The 27,949-nt window shown below is 32.8% G+C and overlaps 1 protein-coding gene across 1 annotated transcript in view; it reads left to right on the top strand.

The window, feature by feature from the left end:
* USH2A (usherin) overlaps window positions 1-27,949 on the top strand; it is a 783,103-nt gene that overhangs the window by 99,567 nt on the left and 655,587 nt on the right. The window contains exon 8 of the mRNA XM_082362477.1: window positions 992-1,085. Coding sequence (XP_082218603.1) covers window positions 992-1,085 — 94 coding nt within the window. The remainder of the gene's footprint in view (window positions 1-991; window positions 1,086-27,949) is intronic.

Genomic DNA, 27,949 nt, shown 5'->3' with positions numbered 1-27,949 from the left:
TTGGTTTCCTACTCTTAAGATTTTGTGGGGAGATTTGTATGCGAGTCTTTGCTGTACATAATATCACATTGTTATAAAATCAATTTTCAAAAGCTGTTTGGTTTAGAAGTTATGATACTATGAATCCAATTTAGAAAATATTTGCCAAATATTTTGCTTGGTTTGTTCTGGAATATAATTTTCAAGTATTCTTGAAATCAATGAGCAGGAGCTAGATTTAGAGTTACAACTATAGTACCAGCTAGTTTATAAGTGCTGGGCTTGGTCTCCCTGAGTCCACAATTCAAAGTTTTATGAGGAATATCTGTTTTCCTTTAAAGGAAAAATCTCATATACTCTAAGTAATTTATAGATATCTGATCTAATTGAGAACAAATTTAAACAAACGAATAGCTGGAGAACTAGGAGGCAGCATACTCCCTAGTATGGAAATTGTGCATATATAGACAATATTTAAAATTGGTTTGTGCTAGAAGAATGATATATCTTGCGAATAAAGAACATCTTTCAAAACAGATCAGAATATCAACATGTAAGTGTTATTTGTTAAGTCATAGCACAGTGAAAAAATAATACTATTAAATTTTCACCATCTAATTTTGGGGAAAAAATTGTAATTTGTTAACTTTATTTTCCAGTTTATTCTGAACTGTCTAGTCTTAACTATGTTTTCAATAGTTTCAGTAAATGCCTTTTCTTGGCAGGTTTGTCACATGGTTAATATAGGTGTAAACAACCCAAGATGGGCTTGAAAATTACCTTCACAGTCAATGTGGTTTGGATATTAATGACGATCCTTCCCGTACTTAAGTTAATTTAAAACTGTTATGAATATACACATGATTAAAGAGAAACTAATTTTTGTGTTGATTAACACATTTGTCTCCCTTGTTGAATTCACATAGTGGATATATATATATATGTAGGTCTTTAAATATATTCATGATTGAACTGGTGTTTCTAAGGAGTTGTCTGACGCTCATGTTCACAGGTGTCAGTGCTGTGGTCATGCTGATAACTGTGACACGAGAAGCCAGCCCTATAGATGCCTCTGCTCTCGGGAAAGTTTCACTGAAGGACTTCATGTGAGTTCTCTGTTTATGCATGGAAATCTCAAAAAAGAGGGGGTGGGATGTTGAATATAAATTTCTTAAACTTGATTTGGTCTAATTTCTGGGTATGAATAAAAGTAAATTGATATGAACTTAAAACGTTAATTATTTCAGAAAACTTTTTCATAGAGAAAAATTAAAGCCATCAATAAATTTGAAAATTTCATTTAAAAATACTCTAAGGGAGAAATAACAACCAATACTAAACCCAGAGATTTTCTTTTTCCTTTCTTTTTTCATCTTTGTTTCATCAGCATTATCATGTTTATCATATTTTATGAAACAATTTTTAAGGTATCTGAATAGATGGCACTAAAAGAAAAAGGGTCACATTACAACACCTAAAGGGTAAATTTGTGCAAAGGTATATAGAGAGATCTTTATGTACTTGCATAAATCAAGTTTAATTCATTACTGATATCAGGAATTTTAAGTAGTTAATTTGAAAATCTACAGTAAAATTACTTAGAAATTACATTATTTTAGCTTGTCTATGATCAGCAGGGTAAGTTTCATAGTTGAAGTGGAAATTTAGCTACATCTTTAGGAATAAGAGGTAAATGAAAAAAATTTGAGAGAGATTTGTTAGAAATATTCAGCATAAACATCAGTAATAGCTCATATGAAAGAGGGTTACAGCAGCAGTAACAATCATACCAAAAATAAAAGTTAAGAGTATGGAATCTTCAGTAAATGGTGTTTGAAGCGATTGGCTGCCAATTTGTAAGAAAATAAAGTTCGAGGCCTACCTCATGGCATGTACAAAAATCTAGGCGCTTAAAGAATTAAGTGTAAAAATAACTGTAAATTTATTAAAATAACGATTAGAACAGTATTTCTAAATCTCAGGTGGGGGGGGTCTATATAAGTGTAGCATATGAAATACACAAAAAACAAAGAAGCATATCAGGAGTCATGAAAAAATATTGACATAGTTTGTCATATAAATATTTAAAATTCTTGATAGTGTAAGGACTAAAATAACTATAGTGTAATGATAAGTGATGGGGCTGATAGAAAATACTTACATCATATTAACAGATAAAGATTTGAGAGCCCTCTAAAAAGGCAAAACACACTGTTCTTCTACAACTACTGCTTACACTTCTGACACCAGATGCATGGAGTTTTTCTACACAAAGCAATCCACTTCTCTGTGGACACCAACTGGGTGTCCTACAATTTAATTCAATTCTGACACTAACTGGAATTATCACAGACCCCATGGGTTTAGAGGTCAGTCCCACAAGAGAGCTCTCACTTTAGATGCCAGCTGCAAGTAGTGGGTCCCCAGGTTAACTACGACTTCGGTCTGACTTAGCTGCAAATTGGGAGTTCCCCAACCCCCTTTTTGGTTTGATAATTTACTAGAATGGCTCACAAGACTCAAGTAAATACTTGACTCATTAGATGACCATTTATTATAAAAGGATGAAACTCAAGAAGAGCCCAGATGGAAGGGATGCATAGGGAAGGTAAGGAGGAAGGGGCACAGAGCTTCCCTGTCCTCTCTGACCATGCCGCCCTCCCAGCACCTCAATGTGTTTGTCAATCTGTGGGCTCTCTGAACCTCTTCAGGCAGAGTTCTTATGGAAGCTTCATTATGCATGATTGATGAAATCATTGGCCATTGGTGATTGAACTTGACCTCTAGCCCCTCTCCCTCCCTGGAGATCCAGAGATGGGGCTGAAATTTCCAACCCTCTAACCCTGGCAACCAGCCCCTGTCCTTAGGGTGTTTCCAAGAATCACCTCATTAAAATAAACTCAGGTGGGGTTGAAAGGGACTTGTTACGAATAAAAAAAGATGCTATTTTACCTTTTTGTTCTGGAGCTATTTTAGGAACTGGGGACAGAAACCAAATATTATAACAAAATATGTCCCTATCATTCTTATCAGTTAGGAAATTACAAGAGTTTTAGGAGCTGTGTGCCAGAGCCCAAAAATATAATATATTTTATTATGTCACAAACCCTAATACACAAAGAACACTTTAAGAATAATTAGAAAAATAATAAATAATAATAAGGAGCAAATATGTTAACAAGTAGTTTACAAAGAAGAACTGACAATTTTCAACAAACACATGAAAGGTTACCCAACCTCAGTTTTAATTAGAAAACTGCAAATTATAATAAAATATTGTTTTTAACCTATCAAATTAGCAAAAAGTTTCAAAACTGGTAACATTTAGATTTGTGAGAATGTGAACTTTTTATATATCATTGACGGAACTACCAATTAGTACAAAAATTTTGGAGGATAATTTGGCCATGTGTATATTAAATTAAAGTTGTAAATACAATGAGTTACATTATGTAGTTGTCATTCTAAAAAGTAATTCTGCATTGACAAGAGTATGGAATGGTTGTATCTGTATCTTTTGTTACATAAATATGGGATTATATGTTAGTGTATTTTAGCTTTTAAAATAATAGCACTGTCTCTTGACTCCTGTATGACTTGTGAGCTTCCCTGCCTTCTAGATCTTTCCCTGACTTGTGTTTAGTTAGTCACTTCACTTCTCTGTGTAGTTTGTTTTAGAATTTCATGGAATATCTTGTTCTTTAAAAACCATCTGTAAAGGATTTGGCAAACTCCATTTCTGTCTTCTGAGATTCTTAACCTAATCTAATTTGTTTTTGACTACAACATTAGTGCATATAGATCAATGGCAAGAATATTATCTAAAATGCAGGCTTCCTCTGGCACATTTAGGATGTAGTGCTGATCTTCATTTTCAACTCACGGTCTTTGATTTGGTTACAGCCACCTTTCTTTCTATGTGCTCAAACCAAAACTTTCATGTTCTAATTCAGAGGCCCCTTTGAACTTTTTCTCCACATCATTGCTTTATACTGCTGATCTTTTTATTTATGCATTTAGTCTTCCCCATTAGTTGATAATCCCTCTGAAAGAAGGAATCTTCTACATTTTTTGGATATCTAACACCGGAGGCTTTGAGTTTGATTTGATTAGTATATCATGAAAACAAATCTTTTGAAAAAGCATTGATTTTAATGTTTCATTGTATGGCTTATCATATTGTCGCAGAAAGGAAATTAATTGGATTAACTTGATTGACTCACTCTTTATTCAGCCATAATTGTGTGTTTAAATTTTGGGGATTTTGATTTGTTCTTGATTTTAAAGTGACATTTATTCGGTTTTTCTTAGTGTCTTCTCCTTTTAATCCTTTAAGATAGACACTTCTTTCCTGGCAGTCAGTGATTTCTTTCATTAACCTCACCCTTCCTCTCCAAACCTACGAATTACCTAATTAAAAAATGCTCTGGGATGAATTGAATAGGGTACTTTGATCTGAATTTGTCTAGTAAATGCAAACTGAGGACTGGCTAACACATTCATTTGATATGTTGTTTTCTGAGCTTCTCTTGCTTTATTTTGACTAGTTAGTTCCTCTCCTCCGCCCTCACCCCCATCTCTCTTCCTCTTCATGCCTCATCCCATTTTTTCCCTTTTCTCTCTCTTTAACTGCTCACAGTTAAGTGATTGATATTTTATGATTCTTGCGTGATTTCATGCTTCCCCTTAAAAATAGAGCCATTAAATGAATCACGGCTTATGATTGGTTTCAGAAGTCAAGTTGGGATTTTCAGACTTGGTCTCAGGTGGTGACTGTTGGATTATGAACTAGCGAAATAATTATAATTTAGGTTGAGAATATGTTTTAATGCTTCTTGTTTCGACACTAAGTGCCTTTTGGAAACAAAAGTTTCAAAGTTGACTTTTCTGTTATTTTCCTCCTGTCATATTTTGATAATTCATGAATGTAGCCATAAATAAAAAAGCAACAAGTATCATTCACTTAGCAAAGTTTGGCAAATGCAGCTGAAGGGAAAAAATAAATAGACTGTTAAGTTGAATGATTTCTCAGTCTTATGATATTTTCAACGGTGTGTTGAAAATAAAAAATGATTTTATAAAGCATTCATGGCATGAGCTTCTCTTTTGTTATCATTGTAGATATTTTAATACATGTGGGACTTAGGTATCTGAAAAAGTTGTCTTAAAATAATTTGAAAATATATTTATTCAAATGCTTTTCATGTTGTTCCACTTTTTAAAATAATAAGTATTGGTATAAGCCATTCATACCCTATTGGAACCAATGTTCTTTTTAAAGATCTGGACATAATCCAAAAAGAATGTCTTCAATTTCACAGTATTATGCTAGCCATTAATAATATTACTCAATAAACAGGGCTTTTGTGAATTATATTACAGCCATTTGGTAAACAGACGAAAACGTAAGACTTGAGAATATGCCAGTTCTGGGCAATTGTCAGTCCTATGAGAAAGTGTTTTTAGTGGAAGTGAAAATGAATGAAGTCGGGGGAAAGGAATGGAATGGTGAATTCAGAAGCAAGTTCATATATGTAGCCATTCTAGAGAATTTTCTGTATGAAACATTCTTTAGTTGTTTATAAAGTTGATGTTAGGAACTGGTGGTCCTCAGGTGGGAACAGTGTTTAAATAGTTTTCTTTTTTAATTTCCAACAAAAGTTTTCACTTTTCTTTCTTTCTTTTTTTTGGTTACATCTCTGAGTTCTCTTAATTAGAAAGTAGTCCAATACTATGCCCATGTTCCCCATGGCAACAGTTGGCTAACTCAGGGTAGCAATTACCATCTTCAGAGCATTATCACTCTTCAGTTGCTGCTAAATTTACTACTGTCCTTAGCTTTATATCTAGGTGACCTCATTCATGTTAACTACCTGTCTTCAGACACTTTTACGCTTCTGAACCCTAAAGTACAAAAACTCACTAATATTGAGACTTCCACGAGTAGCCAGAATACATGATTAATTATTTTGGGTATAGCTGGATTGGCAGTCTATTTCATAGCTCCTATTTATTTTGTCCATTCATAAAATTATAAAACTAACAAATAACCAAAAACAACTCAAGAAAATCTATTACCAAAAACACCACTGATTCTAAGATGAACTTAAAGCCACACTTAACTTTTTCTTAAACTTTTTGTGAAACCTAAAGCATTTATCTTCGGGAGGCTCACTGACTCTCCTCAGTGCTGTTGGACTGGGAACTCTGACATATTTTGGTATGGTATTGGCAATCTTAAGGCTTTGACTTTAATGTATTATGTATGCAATAAATAAGAATGACATATTTCATTAATAGAGAATAATTTTTGCATACTGTCACATTTCTTCCCTCCAAATGACTGAAGCAGTGAGTAATTAATTTACTGGTCCATTTTAGGATTAATCTATGGAAAAACAAATCCCAACAGACTGGATACTATTCAAAAACTTTTAAGCAGAGTTGAATGTTTTAAAGTAGGTTTCAGGATAACATGGCATTGAACTTGCATGGATCATATGATTGTTGATACTGTTTTAAAATGAGTAATTTTATTTTATTTGGACAATTATTTTCACTTATATGTATTTTTAGCTTAAATAATTTTTTGAGATAATTGTAAATTCATATACTAGTGTAAGAAATAATACAAAGAGATTTCTTGTCCCCTTTACCAAATATGACTCATGGGAACATCTTGCAGAACTACTGTTTTTTCTTTTTAAATCAACTTTCTTGAAGTATAATTTGCGTACAATAGAATATACACGTTTAAAAAATGTATAGTTTGATGAGTTTTGGCAAATGTGTCCCCTCGTGCAATAACCACCATGATCAAGATACAGAATGTTTTCCTCTCCCCACTCTTTTGTGCTCCTTCGTAGTCAATGTCTCCCCCCAAACCTCAATCCCAGGAAACCACCAATCTGTTCAATGTCACTGTAGATTAATTTTGCCTGTTCTAAAATTTCATATCATGGAGTTATTCAATATGTGTTATTTTGGTACATAGGCTTTGTCGACTTAAAAAATGCACAACATGAGAGTTGTGAGTTAAGTTTTATTTGGGGCAAAATGAGGACTGCAGCCCGGGAGACAGCATTTCAGGTAGCTCTGAGAAACTGCTCCAAAGAGGTAGGGGAGAAGGTCAGTATATATGCGATTTTGCTAAAGTGAGAATACGTGCAGTCAAGCACATATTTTTTTACAGAAGGTCTCTGCTAGTCACGGGGAGCAGACATCACCGTGAAGGATTTTAGTGCTTTTCTAGATATGAGGAGATACAAGAATTGGGCTCATAAAATTGGCTCCTGAAAATATCTATCTGAAGACCTGTTCTACCCATTTTTCCCAGAGCACAGAGGGCCTCACTGCTGCTCTCCACCTGAACTCCTTTCAGGGGGTGTTGAAAGTCAGCAGCTGCAGCAGCACATAATTTAATCCTTGTGAAGGTAGATGGCCAGTGCCCACGGCAAGTGCCAATTTGTCGTTGACAGCTTCTACATCCCATCCCCACAACTCCTTTGTACTTTATGGATCATTTCCTAACTAGTCGTATTATTAGCTTTATTGTAATAAAGTACCTCTGGTTCACCTGCTCAGGAAGTCCATTATAACTATCAAAAAATATGCTTTAAGATCATAGGGGCAGAATACAACCTAGAAATTGGAAGCTTGTGTATGGAACTAACTAGTCTATGTCAACTAACATGGTGGTATAGCTACAATATAGGTCTTACTTCTTTTCTCCTCCTGTCTGGTACTTTCTTTACCTGTTCTAAGAGTTCAAGTATTGATAGAATCTAGCTTTAAGAAAAGTGTTATCCGTTGAAACTTGCATCCTTAGAATTTTTCATTTTAATAGCTGCATGCACCCTTCAAGGGCTCTGGGCCAAGAATGATGCGCTGCCCACTGCCTCTGCCAAGCACTGGCACTTTGTTGGCTACTTAACTAGTCTTTCATCATCGTGTGACATCATTGTCTGCAGGGGTGGTCAAGCATTCACAGAGCAATTTATTAGGAACCATGAATACTTCCCTTATTCTGTGACTCTGATTTGTGACCCTTTTATAACATTAATCATGGATTTTATGAATTTTAACTAAAATCAAACCATCAGTATGCATTTTTGTTAGTATTATAAATAGCAGAGCCAGCTTAAAGCATTTTATATAATAAACTTTCCTACCATTCAATAATTTGAGTGGTGCCAGCGTCACACTCTACATTGCTTTTTATGTAAATGAATATTTCCTGTTATTTGAGAGAGTGTATTCCTTTAGAGCACTGAAGTCCAGAAGTATGAGTCATCATGACTAACTTGTGTCATATTTTTATTACACATCGAGCTTTATGACTACTTATGTTTTCTGTTTGCTCACAGAAATTTTTTACTCTAAATGTATTTCATTTTATACAATAGTTTTGTAACACTAATGAATTAATTCATTTTCATGTAACTAGCATTCTGGCAGTTTGTATTATAGAATCTCCATTAGATGTACATTTAGTGAGTCAAGGTCAAGAATTTCATTTCCTATGTGACACGTGGATGATATTATTAATCTTTGAAAAACACTTATACTTGTTTCCCTGAGATAGGTATATACATAAATGTCTTTAAAATGCAAGTTTAAAACATGAAAAAGAGTTTAGGATCAAGGGGATAGATTGTGACAGCTTTATAGAAGAAGTAAATAGAGATGATGAACATATACAAATGAAGAAATGTGATATTTAAGGGGATAAGGGTAAATAATTGTCCAAAGCTAAGGAATGGCATGATTCTTCTGAATCCTAAGTAGACTATGAAAAAAATACATAGGTAAGATATAATGAATCTGATGATCATCAAAGACCAAGAGTAGATACTAAAAAGTAACCAGAGAAAAAGATAAATTATTTATAGACCTGGATTTATAAGAAACTGTGACATTGGATATCTCAATCCACAGTAGAAGCCAGAAGACAGTGGAATAGTACAATACCTCTGAATTGCAAAGAGAAAGTAACCAACAAACCTAGAATTGTATTTGTAGCTAAACTATCAATTAACAACAAGGGAGAAAAAATACATTTTTGTCTAACCAAAATTTATCAACTTTACCACCAGTAGTTTCACTAAAAGAATTTTTAAAGGCTATACTTCATAAAGAAATATAATGATTTCAGAAAAAAAGGCCTGATATGCAAGAAGGAATTATAAGCAAGTGAACCAGTAAATATATATAAGCTGTATTAAATAATAACATTGTTTAATAATGATATATTTAATAATAAATGTAAACTCTATTAATAATAGCATTACAGATGGTGGAGTGTATAAAATAGCAAGATACTCCTAAAATGGACATTAAAATACAATTAAGGGAAAGGAAAATATTCGACTCCAGCCACCTCTAGTCATCCTGCTGTGTCTAAGGGGTCAGACTGAGGGACTGTTGCACACTCATTAAAAGCCTGAGACCTAATTATAGGGCTATTGAACACTTCCCCACACCCTATACCTTAGACCACATCACTAAAGGCCTATTTTTATGGAGTTCCTTTAATCCAGTACATAATGTGCAGTTTTCAAAAAAAAATTAAAAGGCGTACTAAAAGACAAAAAGTACAGTTTAAAGAGACAGAGCAAACTTCAGATCCAGATTCAGATATAGTAGAAATGTTGGAATTATCAGATTGGGAAGTTAAAACAACTATAATTAATATGCTACAGGTTCTAATGGGAAAATGATATAATATACAAGAACAGATGGGTAATGTAAGCAGAAAGATGGAAATTCTAAAAAAAAAAAAAAATGCTAGAGATCAAAAACACTATAACAGGAATGAAGGATGTCTTTGATGGATTCATTAGTAGACTGGACATGGCTGAAGAAAAAATCTCTAAGCTTGAGGATATGTCAATAGAAACTTCCAAAACTGAATAGCAAAGAGAAAAATGATTTTAAAAAAAGAATATCCAAGAACTGTGGGACAGTTACAAAAGATATAATATACACATAATGGAAATACTAGAAAGAGAAGAAAGAAATGGAAAAGAAGAAGCAATAATGACTGAGAATTTCCCAAATGAATGTCAGACACCAAACCACTAATCCCGAAAGCCTGAGAACACCAAGCAAAATAAATTCCAAAAATTTACACCCAGGTATATCATATTCAAACCACAGGAAATCAAAGATAAAGAAAAAATCTGAAAAGAAACCAGAAAGAAAAAACAAAAAAAACCTAACCTATAGAGGAACAAAGATAAGAATTACTTCTGACATCTCAGAAACCATGCACACAAGGAAAATTAAATATTTCAAGTGTTGAGAGACACAACCCACCAACCTAGAATTCTGTAACTTGCAAAATTATCCTTCAAAAGTGAAGGAGAAGTGAAAACTTTCTCAAACAAAATTGAGGGGATTTGTTGTCAGTAGACTTGTTTGCAAGAAATTCTTCAGAGATTTCTTCAGAGAACAAAGAAGTTCTTCAGAGAGAAGGAGAATGATATAGATCAGAAGCTTGGATCTACATAAAGAAGGGAAGTGACTTAGAGATGAAATAAGTGAAGATAAAATAAAACATTTGATTTTCTTATTTTAATTGATCTAAAAGATAACAATTTGTTCAAAATAATAATTGCACAATATATTGGATTGGCCAAAAAGTTCGTTCGGATTTTTCAGTAAGATGGAAAACCTGAATGAACTTTTTGGCCAACTCCATACTTGATGATTATAGCTTATGTATTAGCGAATCAAGTGGCAACAATGATACAAGGGACAGAAGAGAGGATCCAGGGGTGCTTTGTTTTGTTAAAGTACTTATTCTACCCATGAAGTGGTGTAGTGTTATTTGAAAGTGGACTTAGATTAGTTGTAAATTATTGTAAATTAGTTGGAAATGTATAATACAAACTCTAGGACATCCACTTTTTCAAAAAGTAAAAAAAAAAAAAAAGGATAATTGATATGCTGAGAAAAGAGAGCAAATGGAATCACATCAAATCCACAATTAAAACAACAAAAGGCAGAAAGAGTGGAAGATAAAAATGGAATCAAAGAATGAGGGCAATGAATAGAAAAAAGTAACAGATACAATAGGCATTACTCCAAATATGTCAGTAATTACTTTAAACATCAATGACCTAAACATCAATTAAAAGAGTTTGTCAGAGAGGATCAAAAACATGACACAGCTATATGTTGTCTACAAGAAACCCACATTAAATATAAAGACACATATAGATTAAAAGTAAAGGAATGGAGAAAGATATATCATGTTAACCCTAATCAAAAGAACACTAGAGTAAATACTGAAATATTAATTTCAGACAGAGCACAGTTAAGAGCAAAGAAAATTATTAGTGATAAGATGGGGTATTACATAGTGGTAAAAGGGTCAAGTCTACAAGGAGACATAACAATCCTTAATGTGCTTGTGCCTAACAACAGAGCATCAAAGTACACAAGGCAGAAACTGATAGAAGAGGAAGTACCAATAGATGAAGTCACTGTCATAGTTAGGGTGTTCAGCACCCCTCTCTCAGAAATGGGCAGATTCAGTAGGCAGAAAATCTGTAAGGGCATAGTTGAATTCAACAACACTTTCAATCAACTGGATGTATAACTGAACACCTGTAGATTACTTTGTCCAACAATTGCAGAATATGCATTCTTCTCAAGCTCACTTGGAACATTCACTAGATTAACCACATTCTGGGCCATAAAACGCACCTGAACAAACTTAAAAGAAATCATACAATGTGTGCTCTCAGACCACTTGGTTCCGACTGTGGGAGGATATTTTATAAGTGTATATAGGAGTACATATTTTGGTGGATCAGGCTTGAATATGGCTTAGTATGACACTGATTCTAGACTGTGAGATATGTACCTAAAACACAAACACACAAAGTTTGAAAATGTAAGAAAGCTGGCTTAAGCTATATGAATATTAGGTAAAATAGACTTTAAAAAGTTTTATTAGGGATACAGAGGTGCATTACATAATGATAAAAGATACAATTCTAAACTTATATGCATCTTATAGATTCAAAAGTACAGAGCAAAATTTGACAGAACTGGAAGGAGAAATTGACAAATCCACCATCAATATAGGTGACTTTAATAATATCTCATTAGTAATTGATCAAACAGGCAGTCCAGAAATGAACAAATAAATAAGAAAAACCTTAGTAATTGAGGATTGAACTAATTTGAAGCCTAAACTAGTAGATTCCTGTGTCCAGCAATGAAAAAATACACATTCTTGTCAAGATCATGTGGAAAATTTATAAACAGTGATCATGCATTAATCAATAAAGATGGTCTTAACAAATTATATAGAATTTGTAATCAGAACACATTGTAGGCATTAACTAAATAGTTTTCAGTGAATGACTGCATTGAATCACTTCACCATTATGTAAATCATCAAGAAAAATAGAATAAGAGAATATAACCCCCAACTAAAATTATGAATCTTTTGTTAATCCAATAAAATTTTATTGAGTACTCATCTACTGAGCAATAGATTTACATCCCTGAGCAAAGCACAGTTTTTATTCTTGAAGAGGTTTTTGCGTTCTCTTAAGCATTGGTGGTGGGGATAGAAGACTCAACAGCAATTAATAAGTTAAATATACAGCATGCCAAGTTTTTGTCTGAGAGCACAGATCTTTATTTTGAATTCTATCAATAGAAGTGAGGAGGCCAGGAAACAAAATCAGACAAAGACAGTACAAAAAAGAAAATTTATAGATCATTCTCACTTGTAAACATAAGACTAAAATTTTAAAATAATAACAAACCAAATCTAGCTATTTATAAATACAATAAAATATAGTAGCCAAATTGGGCTTCTCCCAGGAATGCAAGTGAAATTTGGTATTAATAAATTCATTAATGTAATTTACCACATTAACTCATGAAGGGAGGAAAAACATGCTCATTTCAATAGATTTGGAAAACAGCAGTTGACAACATATCACATCCATCTAGATTAATATTTTCAACACACTCTGAATTGAAGCAGACTTCCTTAACCTGATAAAAAAAATCTACAAATTTCTAGAAACAACAGTGCAAAGGTGGTTTCCTTTAAAGTCAGCAATAAGACAAGATTGTCTGTTATTCAACATATTTTTGAAGGATATAGCCAGTTAAATATGATAAGAAAAAGAAATAAACACTTAAAGAATTGGAAAGAAATAATTCCAACAGGCATATGAAAAGATGCTCAACCTGGCTAATTACTAGAGAAATGCAAATCAAAACTGCAGTGAGGTATCACCTCACACCACTCAGAATGACCATAATCAAAAAGGCTACAAATAATACATGCTGGAGAGGGTGTGGAGAAAAAGGAACCCTCCTACACTCTTGGTGGGAAAGTAAATTGGTATAGCCACTATGGAGAACAGTATGGAGGTTCCTTAAAAAACCAAAAATAGAGTTACCATATGATCCTGCAATCCTACTATTGGGCATATATCCAGAGAAAAATTAATTTGAAAAGATACATGCACCCCAATGTTCATTGCAACACTGTTTACAATAGCCAAGACATGGAAGCAACCTAAATGTTCATTGACAGATGAATGGATAAAGAAGATGTGGTACATATATACAATGGAATATTAGCCATAAAAAAGAATGAAATAATGCCACTTGCAGCAACATGGATGGACCTGGAGATTATCATGTTAAGTGAAGTAAGTCAGAGAAAGACAACTATCATATGATATCACTTATATGTGGAACCAAAAAAAAAAAAAGATACAAATGAACTTATTTACAAAACAGAAATAGACTCACAGACAGGAAACAAATTTATGGTTACCAAAGTGGGTAGCGCGGGTAGAGGGGAGATAAATTAGGAATTTGGGATTAACATATATACGCTATTATATGTAAAATAGGTAACCAACAGGGACCTACTGTATAGCACAGGGAACTATAGTCAATATCTTGTAATAACCTATTATGGAAAAGAATCTGAAAAAGAATATATACATGGTTGTGTATATATATATATACATATATCAATACATATAACTGAATCACTTTGCTATACACCTGAAACTAATACAACATTGTAAATTAACTATAATTCAATAAAAAATATTTAAGAGAAATAATTGAACTGCCAGTATATGAAGACAAGATGATTCGGTCATAAGATGCCAGAAAACTCGACAAATTATTAAATATTAATGAGTTCAGTAATCCTAGATGTAGGATGGATTCATGGAAATCAATTGCCTTTTATATAACAAAATAACAGATAGGAAGCTTAATTTGAAAAGAGATAACTAATAGGAATATCCAAAGGAAAACCTACCAAATGATGTGTATGGTGGAAACATTACTGAAAAATATTTAAAAGACCTAAATTATTGGAGAACTACACCATGCTTATGTAGAGGAAGATTTAATATAACAGATGTCAATTCTCCCCAATCATAATATAAATTCAGTTTAATTCTAATCAAAATATTACAACAGATTTTTTTTCTGTGACTTGACAAACTTATTCTAACGTAAAGATGATTAGAGGAGTGAAAACAGTGGAAATAAATTTGGGGAAGATAGTGGCAGGGTCTTGCCCTTCGCAATATTGTCTTATTATGAAGATAAATAACATTTTTCCCTTGGAAAATATGGGATACGCCAATGATGTCTTATTATGAAGATAAATAACATTTTTCCCTTGGACTTTTGCACACATGAAGCACAAACTAACAAAGGAAGAAATTGGTAAATGTGGCTATGTTAAAAGTAGAAACTTCTAATCATCAAAAGCTACCTTTTTAAGAAAAGAGAAAAACTACAGACTAGCAGATGATATTGGCAACACAATGCATATAACCAAGGGAACTTTTAAATCATACAAACTAATTGAAAAACTTACCAAAATAATGAATGGGTAATTCACAGAAGAGGCCAGAAGTGGCAACTTAAATGGTCAATATACATATGAAAACATCTGAACCTTTACTGGTTATTGATAAAGTAACCAAAACTATGAGATAACGGTTTATACCCATGAGGTTGGTAAAGATGAAAAAATCTGAAAATTTCAAATGCTGACAAAGATGTGAATTACGTACTGAGCACTGATATGCCACTGATGGGAAGGTGCCACCACTGTGGAAAAACAATCTGCAAATATTTAAAGAAATACAGCAGTGGATATGAATGAATTTAGGTATTGTGTCAACATTAGACTTCTCAAACAATGGAGTGCAAAAAGCTTGTTTTAGAATAATACATACAGTATACCATTTATGTAAAATTAAAACCATGTAGAACAATACTATGTTACAAGTAATACAAAAATATAAAGTATAATTATCAAGAAATACTTGTGAATGAATATTACTAAATTCAGATGTTATTGGTAGGGTGGAATGTATACGGCATTTTATTTTATTTTCGTCAGGTGGTGAATAAGGAACACAATTATTTGCTGTTTTTATAAATTTTGCATGTCTTAAATATCTCAACATAATTTTCCTAAAATATAATAATTTGATTTATTAGTCTATTAGGGACATATTATCTATGTTAAGTATTCTTGCTATCGGTAAAGACAGTGGAGGTGGTGGTACTGTCTTCAGTATGGAATCACCATTACAAAATTAATGATTACTGTGTACCCTTATTGTTCTAATGTGAAGCTTCATCATTTGCTCTCTTCATTTAACAAATATTTATGAAATGCCTTCTATATGTAGAGCCTTATGCTAGAGTACAACCATAAAATCTTGATTATAGGTGCAAGTATTTGAAAATATTGAAGGACTTTCATTTATGAAATTCAAAAAAGATTCCCTGGAAGACACTAATTACTATAATAAATGGAGATGACTTTAATACAAACAAGTGATTCAGGCTGACAATTTGTAATTAACAAATAATATAAATATTGTTGACATTTTAAGTCTTAAAAGGAAAAATTAAATGCAGCTATACTAATAAAAGAATTTTTAATTTACTAATCTAGTGCTCATGTCTAGCACTAGATAAAATTTGGAATGTAAGTTGGCTTTATATCCAAATAGTAACTCAAATGCATTTTTATGTCTACTCATTAAACTAAACGACAGAGATAATGGATTATGCTTCTTAATATATGAATCCATATTTTGTATTACATATATTATTTGGAACAGTTGCATGTAAAGAACATTTTTAATATAATCCATTTCTTTTTCATTAAGTTTCTTTTCAAAATATGCAGTTTATACTATACAAATGTGTTATTTACTCCAGGCCATATTTTCTGGCCTATAAACAGGGTTAAATTATTATATTACACAGTGGAATTGCTTTGGCTTGGCCACTACCCACAAACTTGAGCAAATCTTAAAGTCCTCCTTCTGGACTGTAGGGGGAACCTGTTGTATCTTCACATGTGTCTTTTTAGTGCACTGAGCAAGTCACACAATCAAAAGAAAGAGGGGAAAAACAACAGAAAGCTCAAGGGAAAAATCAAATATCAAACACCATCAGTATTCAAAATTAATGAATAAAACTCCAGGGCCCATCATCCAGGTGCTTCTGCTTCATTCAACAACTAGCCATAGTTAGATGGTCTGTATTCACAAATCACATGGTAAAGAACCCTGTGCTTAAAAGTACATAGGCTATCAGTTATATTTATACAGAGACGATGTGTAGAACTGAATCAGTTGTCTGAATAATTCTGCCTACAGTCTACTTTTGCAAGTGTAGATTTTGTTTCACACATTATTAAAATTTGTTTTATTGGATGATTTTCTAATCCTCCATTGCACAGTGCCTGTAGAGGTACAGACAAGGCATTGCATGAATTAGAAAGTTTCTAAAAGTAGCCACCACATATCAATAGTTGAATTGCCAGACAGGCTTTGTATATTAAGTATTCACAATCATTGTATTGCCACCAATGTCTGATCAGTATTGTCGAATAGTATTAGTAGTTATTTAATTGATGCTATTAATTTTAGCACCTAGAAAGCGGGTAAGTACAATTTTTCTGTGGGCACTTTAATTATATGAGAATTTCTAACTAGGGGAAAGATAATTACTGAGAAAGGAATATATCATTGAAGGATAAATACATGAACATTTCTGTCTTCTCAATGGTGAAGCATGGTAATTGTTTTAAATTTGCTAATTAAGATTACATAGTAATCCATAGGTAAAATTCTGTAGGTAAAATACTGCATTTACCTTTAAACCTTTTATGTTAATATTTAATTAAATACCGCACGTACTAAGGTACTATCCTGCAGCATGTTATACATGTAAGCAATCTATTAGGTCATTCCTCCATACATTCATGCATTTATCAAACATATATTGATCACTTATTGTGTGCAAAGCATTCAGCCATTTTCTGTCTAGATTCTCTCCAGAGTTGGAAGTTTTAGCTATACTTCCACACCCACCCCACCCAATCTATCGTGATGATAAATTAACAAGTTTGAGTAACAATACCTTTATGATTGGAACGTTAGAGATACCTGGAGAAACTTCTATTGGAAAAAATAGTTACATGAGTACACTGAAGTTTTTATGTTTATAAAGATGATTTCTCTATCTAGTAGACAAAAGAAATTACACGAAATTGCATCATTTGAAATACAACTACCACTACATTCGAAGGAAAGAGGAAGCTGTGAATAGGGCCTGAGGACAATTATTATTATTAGAGATTTAAGACTCTTAAAATTTCCAACCTACTGGTCTGGCTTCTACTGATGAGAAAGGAGCAATTTACAGACCTTCCAAAGATCTCTAATTCATTTAGGCCATTTGGGAATAGGGTAACAAATAACCTCTTTTAGCTCAGTAAGTAGTACTATACTGACTAAAAAGTGAGCAGTTTATAATCTCTCACTTTGAAACAGATTGCCTTGCTTCCCTTCCCATAGAGGCAGGGGATGCCTACATACCTCTGAATTTTCCAGCCAGGAGTGGGGTGACTCCTAGTTTGAGTTTCCCGGGCTCTGCCATCCAGTTTAGACTCTGAGCCAAAGGAGGTAAGAATGGACATCTAGCCATAGTGAATCCACTCAACACCTCCCTCCCTCAGAGGTCATCTTCTATCCCTGGAGACAGTCTAGCATGGTGATTAGGAGCAAGGGCTATCTATCTACCTATGTATGTATGTACATATGTATCTATCATTTGTGTATCTAAACTGAATACCTGCTATGTGCTAGGGCTTCCTCTAGGCCCTGGAAATATAGTAATGAATAAAAACCAACAAACTTTTCTGCCCTTAGAAATTTTTACATTCTAGTTTATACTAGTTGACATTCTACTGGATGATTTTAGAAATTTATTCAATTTCTTTCCTATTCCTCAGTTTTCTCAGTTGTTAAACGGAGGTAATAGCAACTACTACTTCATAGGTTGTTGGAGAGATTTAGTCATCAAATACATAGGAAGCGCTTAGGCCTGACACCATAAACCTTAGCTATTCTTAGTACATGGGAAGCATTGCCTAGATAAAGACGTCTGTGGGCATTTTACTGTTGAGGGTAAAAAGGGAAATAATTTTGTCTCACTTTTGTTTTTTTTTGCTAGAGCCAGGAATGAAAGAAATGAATTCACTGATAGAAATGAGCTTTCGTTGCATCAACCATTCATTGATTTATTCACTCATTCATACATTCATTTGTTCATTCCCTCACCCAATAAACATTTATTGAGCAATTACAAAGTTCCAGGCATTATGCTGGGATTCATTAGATCAATAAAATCTGGTTCCTGCTTAAGGAAGCTCAGAATCTAACAAGGACAACAGAGAAGTAAAGTACTATTATAATATTCTATGATAATTGCAGTGATTTTAAAAGTATAGACAAAATGCTGTTTTCTCTATGCATGCTTATGGAGATAAGTCAGTACCCATAGTTCTTCTTTGCACCTCTAAAATTTTAGCCTGTATGGTATGCACTAGACTTTAAAAAAAGGATTATTTCATTTATGTACCAGAATTGTGGAATTAACTACTCTTTGTAAATTTTCCAGATGTGATCTTTTAAAATGAACATTAAAAGAAGTTTTCATCTGTTTTTTGAAATCATTCAAAAACAAATTGTTCACTTCTTCGTTTTCTTAACCTGTGACTGTTAAAGACAAGTTGTTTTCGATGACTTATGGTCATCATTATGAACTTGAGCTTTCAAAGGGCATTGAGTCTGTTGGACGGTTGAGTCTGTTGAACTCTTCTGTTAGTAACTTGTGGGACGACCCCACCCACCTCCCATCTTCCCATGGCCTTTATGTATTTTTGGCTAAGAGGACATTTTCTTCCTTCCTTCAAAGACACATAATGAACATTTAAGATTGCTGGATAAGTGACTGAAGAAATGTGTTGCTGCTATAGTTACATTTTTGAAAATGGGACTATATGTATGTTTGTGCTTTTTCTGTAAATTTGGATCAGATTTGAAATATTGGCAATAGTAGATCAAAATTGAGACTGATGGGAGTAGAGTTGATAAAAGTGCTTTTGGACCTGTGGATAATCTTTGAAAGACTGTCTTTGCTAGTCTGTAATAGTAACAAAAGAACACTATTCCAGTTTATTGGTCCAGAAGAGAGAAATGTCATTGTGTAATATTAATACATAATGTAGTAAAATAAATGTCATCAGTGTCTTCTATATTCAATGATTATTCTATGATTTGTCTATCTGAACATGTCAAAGTATTTGGCTGCAACTTAGGGGAGTTGATTAATAGCCTTTAAGATGCTATCAGAATGAAAGCAATTAAATGAATCAGTTGATAAAGGTCCTCACCCTGATATAACCATTGTCTAACCTTATAATTTGAACAACCAGGGACATATCAGGGGGAATCCAGTTGGTACAGAAGAAACTGAAACATAATCAAAAGTGACAAGTGATCAACTAGAGATCGGGAGAACATTAGGTAGAAAAACATTTGGTTCAGAACCAAAATATAAGATATACAACTATTTCTAGATTTTAAATGAAACTTTAAAAGTCATTAACAGAAAAGATAGAAATAATTGTGAGAATTCAAACACTTACTTGTCATGCCCTTAATTATTATTTCTTCCATTTTGTCACGATTTTCTTTGTATTATCGAAAAGGAGTTGTGAGAAACAGAATTATAAGATGAAAAATGTAACAGTTTTATGAAATGTTGTAATAAAAAAATAGACTACAGAGTATTCCTTCTCTTTTATCTGTCTTTGTAAACCACATAAAATGATAAAAACACAGCTTCATCCTTAAGATCAGAGGCCAGAATGTGTGTCAAGGTGCCATAGTTGTGTATGTTTTAAATCAAACTTCAAAACAGAAATTTAAGCTGTCATTTCTCAGAATCCTTGCTTCTATATGTTAATCTCATCATTTTGAAAATCTTCTATCGTTTAAAAAACATATTCTGTTTACTGGTAATTCATGTACTCTTTCAGCCTACATTATGCTCAAAGAGAGAGTCATTTTCTCTGTAGTATCTTATTGATCTGTGTGTAATTTAAAATAAGAACATTTTAATTTTCTTAGCTTTTCTTAGCAAAATGTTACATGCAAATGATACAAATAATGTATAATTTTCTTGTAATCATCCATGCAGTTGCATTTTATTTACACACAATTTTTAATACATTACTAATAAATGCACACTGTGGAAAGAAATAATGTTATAAAAAGTAAGTCATCTGTAACCCTACCGCCCCTAGACAACCTTGGCAAATAGTTTCCATCCTTTCAGATTTTTTATTATTGATATTCTACTAAAGAAATCTGTGTCATCTATCTCTGTCTTCTTAAAGTTGTATCTCTGTATTCATATTCACAGATGAGTCTACCTTTATCTAGAAAATAGGATTATACTCTACATACTACTTCTCACTTGGTTTTTAAATTCAAATTGTATTATAAATACTTATCTACACTTGTCCTTATGAATGGTTGCATTATATTTCTTTGAAGATATATGATATTTTTTAGCTATTTCTTTACTTTTGGACATTTATCTTGTATCCTTTTCTTTCCTATTATAAAGACCACATTATAAAAAAATTCTCTCTCAAATAGTTTTAAAAATGTACTTTTCTGAATTCCCAGTGGAATTGTTGGGTCCAGTGGAATGTACACATATGCTGTCCTGAAAGCTGTGGACAAACTCCCATCCTAGAAATATTGTCTGTACTGGCCCTTTCTACAAACTCTTGCACCCTAGTGTTAGAATTTTTTTTTTCCAAAAAAAATTTGAGAGTTGAAAAATGCTAGCTATGCTTGCTTTCTCTAGAAAAGACTAAAATATTACCAATATTTCTGTAGGTTTTTTATTGTCCACAAAAGGAAGGCTAGCCACCTAACAACTACTTGGTCAGACCTAAACCAACCCATTAGATTAGTGGCAAATTCCTCTTTGTTTTTAAACATTAAAGGAGCGAGGACTGTATCTTTAGAATATCAGTAAAGTATTTATTCCAGTATTATTTACAAAAAGACTTTTTGTTAATGGCTTCTAAGTTGACAATAAGGATAAAATCTCAAAGGAATCTTTTTAGATCACAGTCTAAAAGCATAAACGTTGTTTTCTTAAGAATATCAAAGGAATGCTTTTGCTGGATTCACTCCACTAGTTCATGTAGGCAACATCCCAAACTCCAACAGCCGGCAGTTGCTTTGTTGAAGACAAACTGCATCTGTAATCAGTGTGACAGGACCACAGGTTGCATATCATCACTTCCACCAAGTTATGCAAGAAAGCGTAACTTGAATAATATTAACACCATCATTGGGAGAGCACAGACGTCAATAAGAATACTTTTAAATGAAGTAAAAAAAAAAAAAAAATAGACTTCAGGCATTGAAGCAAAATTTTGCATTTGGCCAAGGTTTTGCAGTGGGATAGAGTTTTTAAAACATTGGGAACATTGGTTAATTGCATGGCTAATTGACCTGGGGAATAAAATGTAATAAGCGCATTTCTCTTCTCCAAAGCCAGGAGGTCAGAGTGAGTATTCATCTATCCTTCTTATCCACACTTAGGGCTACTAGAAATGATATCCTGGTGATGTCTGATGGCTACTAGGAATGAAGTGTAGAAGAGACCTCCTCAGTAGTTGTAGCTACAGATAATAAACCAGAAATGCATTTTGGTCATAAATTGCTCTTTGGTCCACTCTGTAGGCTACATCGTCTAAATCAGACCAGTACGTTTATGATCACAAAAATCCCCTATCAATGGTTGTAGACAATATATTACATAGGGACTGTCTTACATACTGCTGGTGTCATTTGAACTTGAGATCAACACCTCTGTTGGATTTTTTTTTTTTAAGTATTTATTTATTTATTTATTTATGGCTGTGTTGGGTCTTCGTTTCTGTGCGGGGCTTTCTGTAGATGTGGCAAGTGGGGGCCACTCTTCATCGCGGTGCGCGGGCCTCTCACTATCGCGGCCTCTCTTGTTGGGAGCACAGGCTCCAGACGCGCAGGCTCAGTAGTTGTGGCTCACGGGCCTAGTTGCTCCGCGGCATGTGGGATCCTCCCAGACCAGGGCTCGAACCCGTGTCCCCTGCATTGGCAGGCAGATTCTCAACCACTGCGCCACCAGGGAAGCCCCCCCCCGTTGGATTTTTACCTTGCTCGTCCTCCTCATTCCTCCTCCTGCATCTTGTAACTTCCAGATTTTGAAAGCGTAGTATGTGCCAGGCTTTGTGTTGAACATTTTTTATTTCTTTAAGATTTTTATTGGAGTATAGTTGATTTACAACGTTGTGTTATTGTCTGCTGTAGAGCATTTTTAAAATATTGCCACTTATCCTCAGATTATTTTGAGTCAGTAACAGTTAAGGTGTTGTGTTACATTGCCTTCCTTTTAGAGATGAGGAATCTGAAATTCAGAGTTAAAGTAGACTCAGGGACTTATTGTTCAATGATAGTTTTCACATTACTTAACCTCTTTGATCCCCAATTGCTAATCTAACAATAAAGTAGTAGACAGTGTTTACTGAGGGCTTATGATGTGACAGACACTCTGCTAAGTACTTGGACTTTACATCTCTAAGAGGCAGGAATTATTACCCCCCATGTTAGATGAGAAAAATTAGGCTTAAAGAGATAGAATTAATTATACAAGAACACAGGGCTAGCAAAATCAAGAACAGAAATCAGATGTGGGATACCATATAATACAAAGCCTAGAGGATTCAATGTAATAATTCATTTTAAATGCTTAATATAGTGCCCAGAACATAGAAAGTATGTAGTTCATGTTACTTTTCACAGTTAGTGGCAGTACCAATAATTGAACTAAGATGTCTGACTTCAGCCTATGCCTAATTTCTGACTTTTGACTATACAAAATAAAATTGATTTACAAATGGTTATTGCTGATGAGAGAAAACTTAAAGAGGTCAATTCCCCCACTTTTAATTTTTTTTGGCCAAAGACCCATAGTTGACAATACCCTACTGAATGCTACATATCTTTTACAAACTGTGTTTCATTTTATATTTTTAGGTGGTTTATTGCAAGTCATCAGATACCATGCAATTGTGAACACTTTATATAAACATTACTGTTTATTAATTGTTCCCATTGTACCCCTCTCTAAGTTTTTTCAAGAATGACTTTGTTTGGAAATTAATATCATTAGAAGTGAATTTTCAGTTAGCACCTTAGCAATTGTCTATTAAACTCCTACTGTGAGTTTGACTACAGGAGTATAAAAATCAGTAAGTTGCATTTCCTGAAAGATACATGTAAGCAAACCAATCATGTGAGTTCAAAGTGATAGGAGCAGGGTCAAGATATTAATAGAGTGCAGGGAGAGAAGAGAAGAGGGACAGCTATTCAGCCCAAAAGGTTATAAATGATCTTGTGGAAAACAATCTTCTTCATTCCAAGACAAATATGATACCGATTTTTTTAATAGGCCAAGGTGTAAGCGTGCATACTTTATCAATAATTAGAATGCAGCCTTACCTGACATGAAAACTGACTTAATATTTACCTTCTCATTCTCTTCTCTGTCTGTCTTTTTTCTTTTCCTCCTCAGCTAAGTAGAAGGACTCAATGCGTTTACATACTAAACTTTTCAGCATACCATAAAAGAACAGCACATTGGACAATTAAATTCTTATATTTTTTCTTTCTACGTTTAAAAATATTAAGGGAAGAAATTGTTCAGCCATGAACTAGTAGGGCAAAATAAATACTGGATAAAATGCTTTTGACTAGAGTTTGTTCCAATAATAATTATGAAATATGTCAAATAAACTGTTCTGAAATAGTAGATACTTATTGCAGAAAATAGAAAAAAGGAATGACATTTGTTGTCCAAAATATCAAAATAGTTTTAAAAAATGTTAACTAAAAAAAACAAAGGACTATTATTGTGAACATATGAGGAGACTTTTTGATACTTTATTTTACATGGTTTGACTCTTCTGGTTCCTAATTTATGTATGTGACTATGGAAAAAGTTGGGTACTTTCAGAAGTCACGTTAAGTATTTTACAGCCAAAAAAAAAAAAAAAAACGGTAAGAATGTACATATTTATTGGTATGTACATATTTATTTCAGATCTTATCTAGAATCAATCATAATTTAAATGCAGTGTAACCTGACAAACTATAATAGGTTTTAGTGTACAAAATGAAAATTTGTTAATCATTCAGACATTGAAATTAATACAAATACATATTTATTCCTTATTAAAGTTTTAAGGTTTTATTTATTTTAATGTCTGTATAAAAACATGGAGCAATAGAATTTATGACTATAAATGCAGAAATCCTACATAACTTTAACCATTATTTACCATTATTATTTGCCATTAATGATGTTGAGTTTATTCTAAGAATGCAAGCATAGATTTTAATTAACCTGTTAACCTATAACATAATTTTTCAGTTCAATAGGTCAGTTGATTCAGAACATTTAATAAAATTGACAATATTTTGTTTTTATATAAAATCACCTTGTTTATTTTGGAATAGAGATTTCTCCTTTTAAGTGATAAAGATCATCTACCTAAAATCAATGGTCAACATCATTATAAAAGTTGTAATATTAAAGACATTTCCATTAAAGTCAGAAATAATACAAATACATCCACCGTCACCACTATGGCATACTTATTAACTATGGTGCTAAAATTTTTGGCCAATAATGTAGAAGTAAAGTAGAAAAAGAAAATAAAATATAAGTATATATTGAAAATTATGAACTAAATCCTCACTATTTGACAGGCAAAGATAAATGTACCTAATATATGAAAAGATATTTAAAAGCAATAAGAAAAAATGAATATGCAAAATAAAAATGAGCAATTTTCTCACAAAAATATTATATTTTATCAAAACTAGATGAAAAATATAAAACCTTACTAGTAATCAACAACATACATACTGAAACAGTGATTGATACTTTTCTAAAATCAAAATAGTGAAGAGATAATCATAGACTTTAGTTGGGCAGAACACAGGAAAATGGACATTCTCAGATACTACTTGTGGGATTATAAATTAGTTTAATTTTTCTAGAAGAAAGTGGTCATATTTCACAAAATCGTTTAAAATATTTACATTCTTATGATATAACTTTATCACTTATAATTTTGTTAAGGAAATATCCACAAGAAAAACAAAAAATTAGAAGAAGCAAAGAGTTTCTGCTGTAGTTGCAGACTGGCTAAATAAGTTATTTTATGAATATGATAAATAATGCAATAAAATTCATGATATTTAATGATAAGAGACTATGTAATAGTATGGGTTATATGTGTGTTTTTGTGTATTCTTAATTTTGAGAAAAAGGAAAAAAATACACATTTATAAGTTTTGAAAAAAATCATTAAAATATTGTAGTTTATCATTTGGCAATTGAATTATCAGTGATTTTAATTTTCTACTTCATTTATTTTATGAAAGGGATAGTATTACTTTTATTAAGTACATAATTATGCTAAAATTTTACCACAGTTCCCATGAATAGTTCCTTAATCTATGGAATAAATTTTGCTTTGTCCATAAATCGTATGTATATTAGATGCTAAAAGCACTAATTAAAAAAAATTTCTAGCTTTAATTGATCCAGTACATAACAGGTCTGTTTTAGTTAAACACCAATCCTCTAAAAACATGGTTCAAATATTAGTTATCATGGTATATTACCTGTAAGTAATTTCATAAAATACAAATTTTGCTGCTGGCTTGTCAGTCTACAAATTATATATATAACTGTTGCACATCATGATCAGTGACCAATCATGCAGCTTCTTTCACTCTATTGGTGACTGGTCAGTGCACATCCATTAATCAGTTCATTCACAGAGAAGCTTGCAGTGGTCTAGCCTCTTTTTAGGTGATAAACCCATGTGACATTTTGTAAATATGAATATTCAAAAAAGAAGAATTGGCCAACAAAGATGGAAAGAAAGAATGTTTTGGGAGTGAAATTTCAATTAAATATTTCTTTTTTGAGAATAAATAGCTGATCACTGTCATCATTTGGAATACTTTATATATGCAGCCAGGGCAACTTAATAAATGTGAATTTAGCATAAATGAGGACATTGGTTGTGATGAATAGGTAAAGATGTCCTAGAGGAAATGATGCCAACAAAAACTTTACATTAAAGGAATCTCAGAGATATTGCACGTCAGTGAAAGCACAAACATGAAAATGATGGAAGCAGGCTGATCCATACTTAGAAAGGAGTATGACAATTCTCAAGGCTGAGAAAAGATGCTTGCTCAATATGGAAATTTACAGAATAGGAAAGCAAGCATTATTCAAGATACTGAATGATTTTTTACAAGGAAAATAATTCTCAAAGTTTCTAATATTAAATTACAGTTTATTAAATGTTCGTTTTACTATTTTCTATTTCCCTTTACCTTTGTAACTGATAGGAAGTTTTTACAGTTTTATCTTCACTTATCCTTCTTTGATGCTCTTCCTTTCTTTATGTATATCCAAGTTTCTGATGTATATTATTTTCCTTTTCTCTAGAAAACTTCTTTTAACATTTCTTGCAAGTAGGGTCTCCTGGCAACACATTTTCACAATTTGTGTTTGTCTGACAAGTCTTTATTTCTCCTTCACTTTTGTAGAATAATTTTGCAGAGTACAGAATTCTAGGTTGGTAAGTTTTTTTCTCTCAACACTTTAAGTACTTCACACAATTCTCTTCTTGCTTGCATGTTTTCTGAGGAGAAGTTAGATATAATTCTTTGTTACTATATGGGTTAGGTGTATTTTAACTTTGGTTTCTCTTTCTGAATTTTTTCTTTATCTTTGATTTTCTGTAGTTTGAAAATGATATGCCTAGTTATAGTGGGGTTTTTTGTTTGTTTTTTGACATTTATCTTTCTTGGTGTTTTCTGAGCTTCTTGGATCTTTGGTTTGGTGTCTGACATTAAGTTGGGGAAATACTCAGTTATTATTGTTTCAAATATTTCTTCTATTCCATTCTCCCTCTCATTTCCTTCCCATTATACATATGTTGCACCTTTTATAGTTGTTCCACAGTCCTTGGATTTTCTGTTCTGATTTTTCAGTCTTTGTTCTTTTTGCTTTTCGGTTTTTGAGGTTTCTATTGATATTTCATCTAGCTCAGAGATTCTTTCCCCAGCCTTATTCAATCTACTACTAAGCTCATCAGAGGCATTCTTCATTTCTGGTACAGTGTTTTTGATCTCTAGCATTTCTTTTTGGTTCTTTTGTAGAATTTCCATCTCTCTGCTTATATTGCCCATCTGTTCTTGCATGCTGTTTACTTTTTCCATTAGGGCACTTAGCATATTGATCATAGTTGTTTTAAATTCCTTGCCTGATAATTCTAACATCAACGTCTCTGTCATATCTGGTTCTGATGCTTGCTTTTTCTCTTCAAATTGTGTTTTTTGCCTTCTGGTATGCCTTGTAATTTTTTTCTTGAAAGCCAGACATGATGTGCCAGGTGAGAGGAACTGTTGTAAATAGGTTTTTT

The sequence above is a fragment of the Balaenoptera borealis genome (assembly GCF_965194805.1).
Source record: "Balaenoptera borealis genome assembly, chromosome: 1".
Lineage (NCBI taxonomy): Eukaryota > Metazoa > Chordata > Mammalia > Artiodactyla > Balaenopteridae > Balaenoptera > Balaenoptera borealis.
The sequence above is the reverse complement of the archived record's forward strand: the minus strand, read 5'-3'. Positions and strand labels throughout refer to the sequence as shown.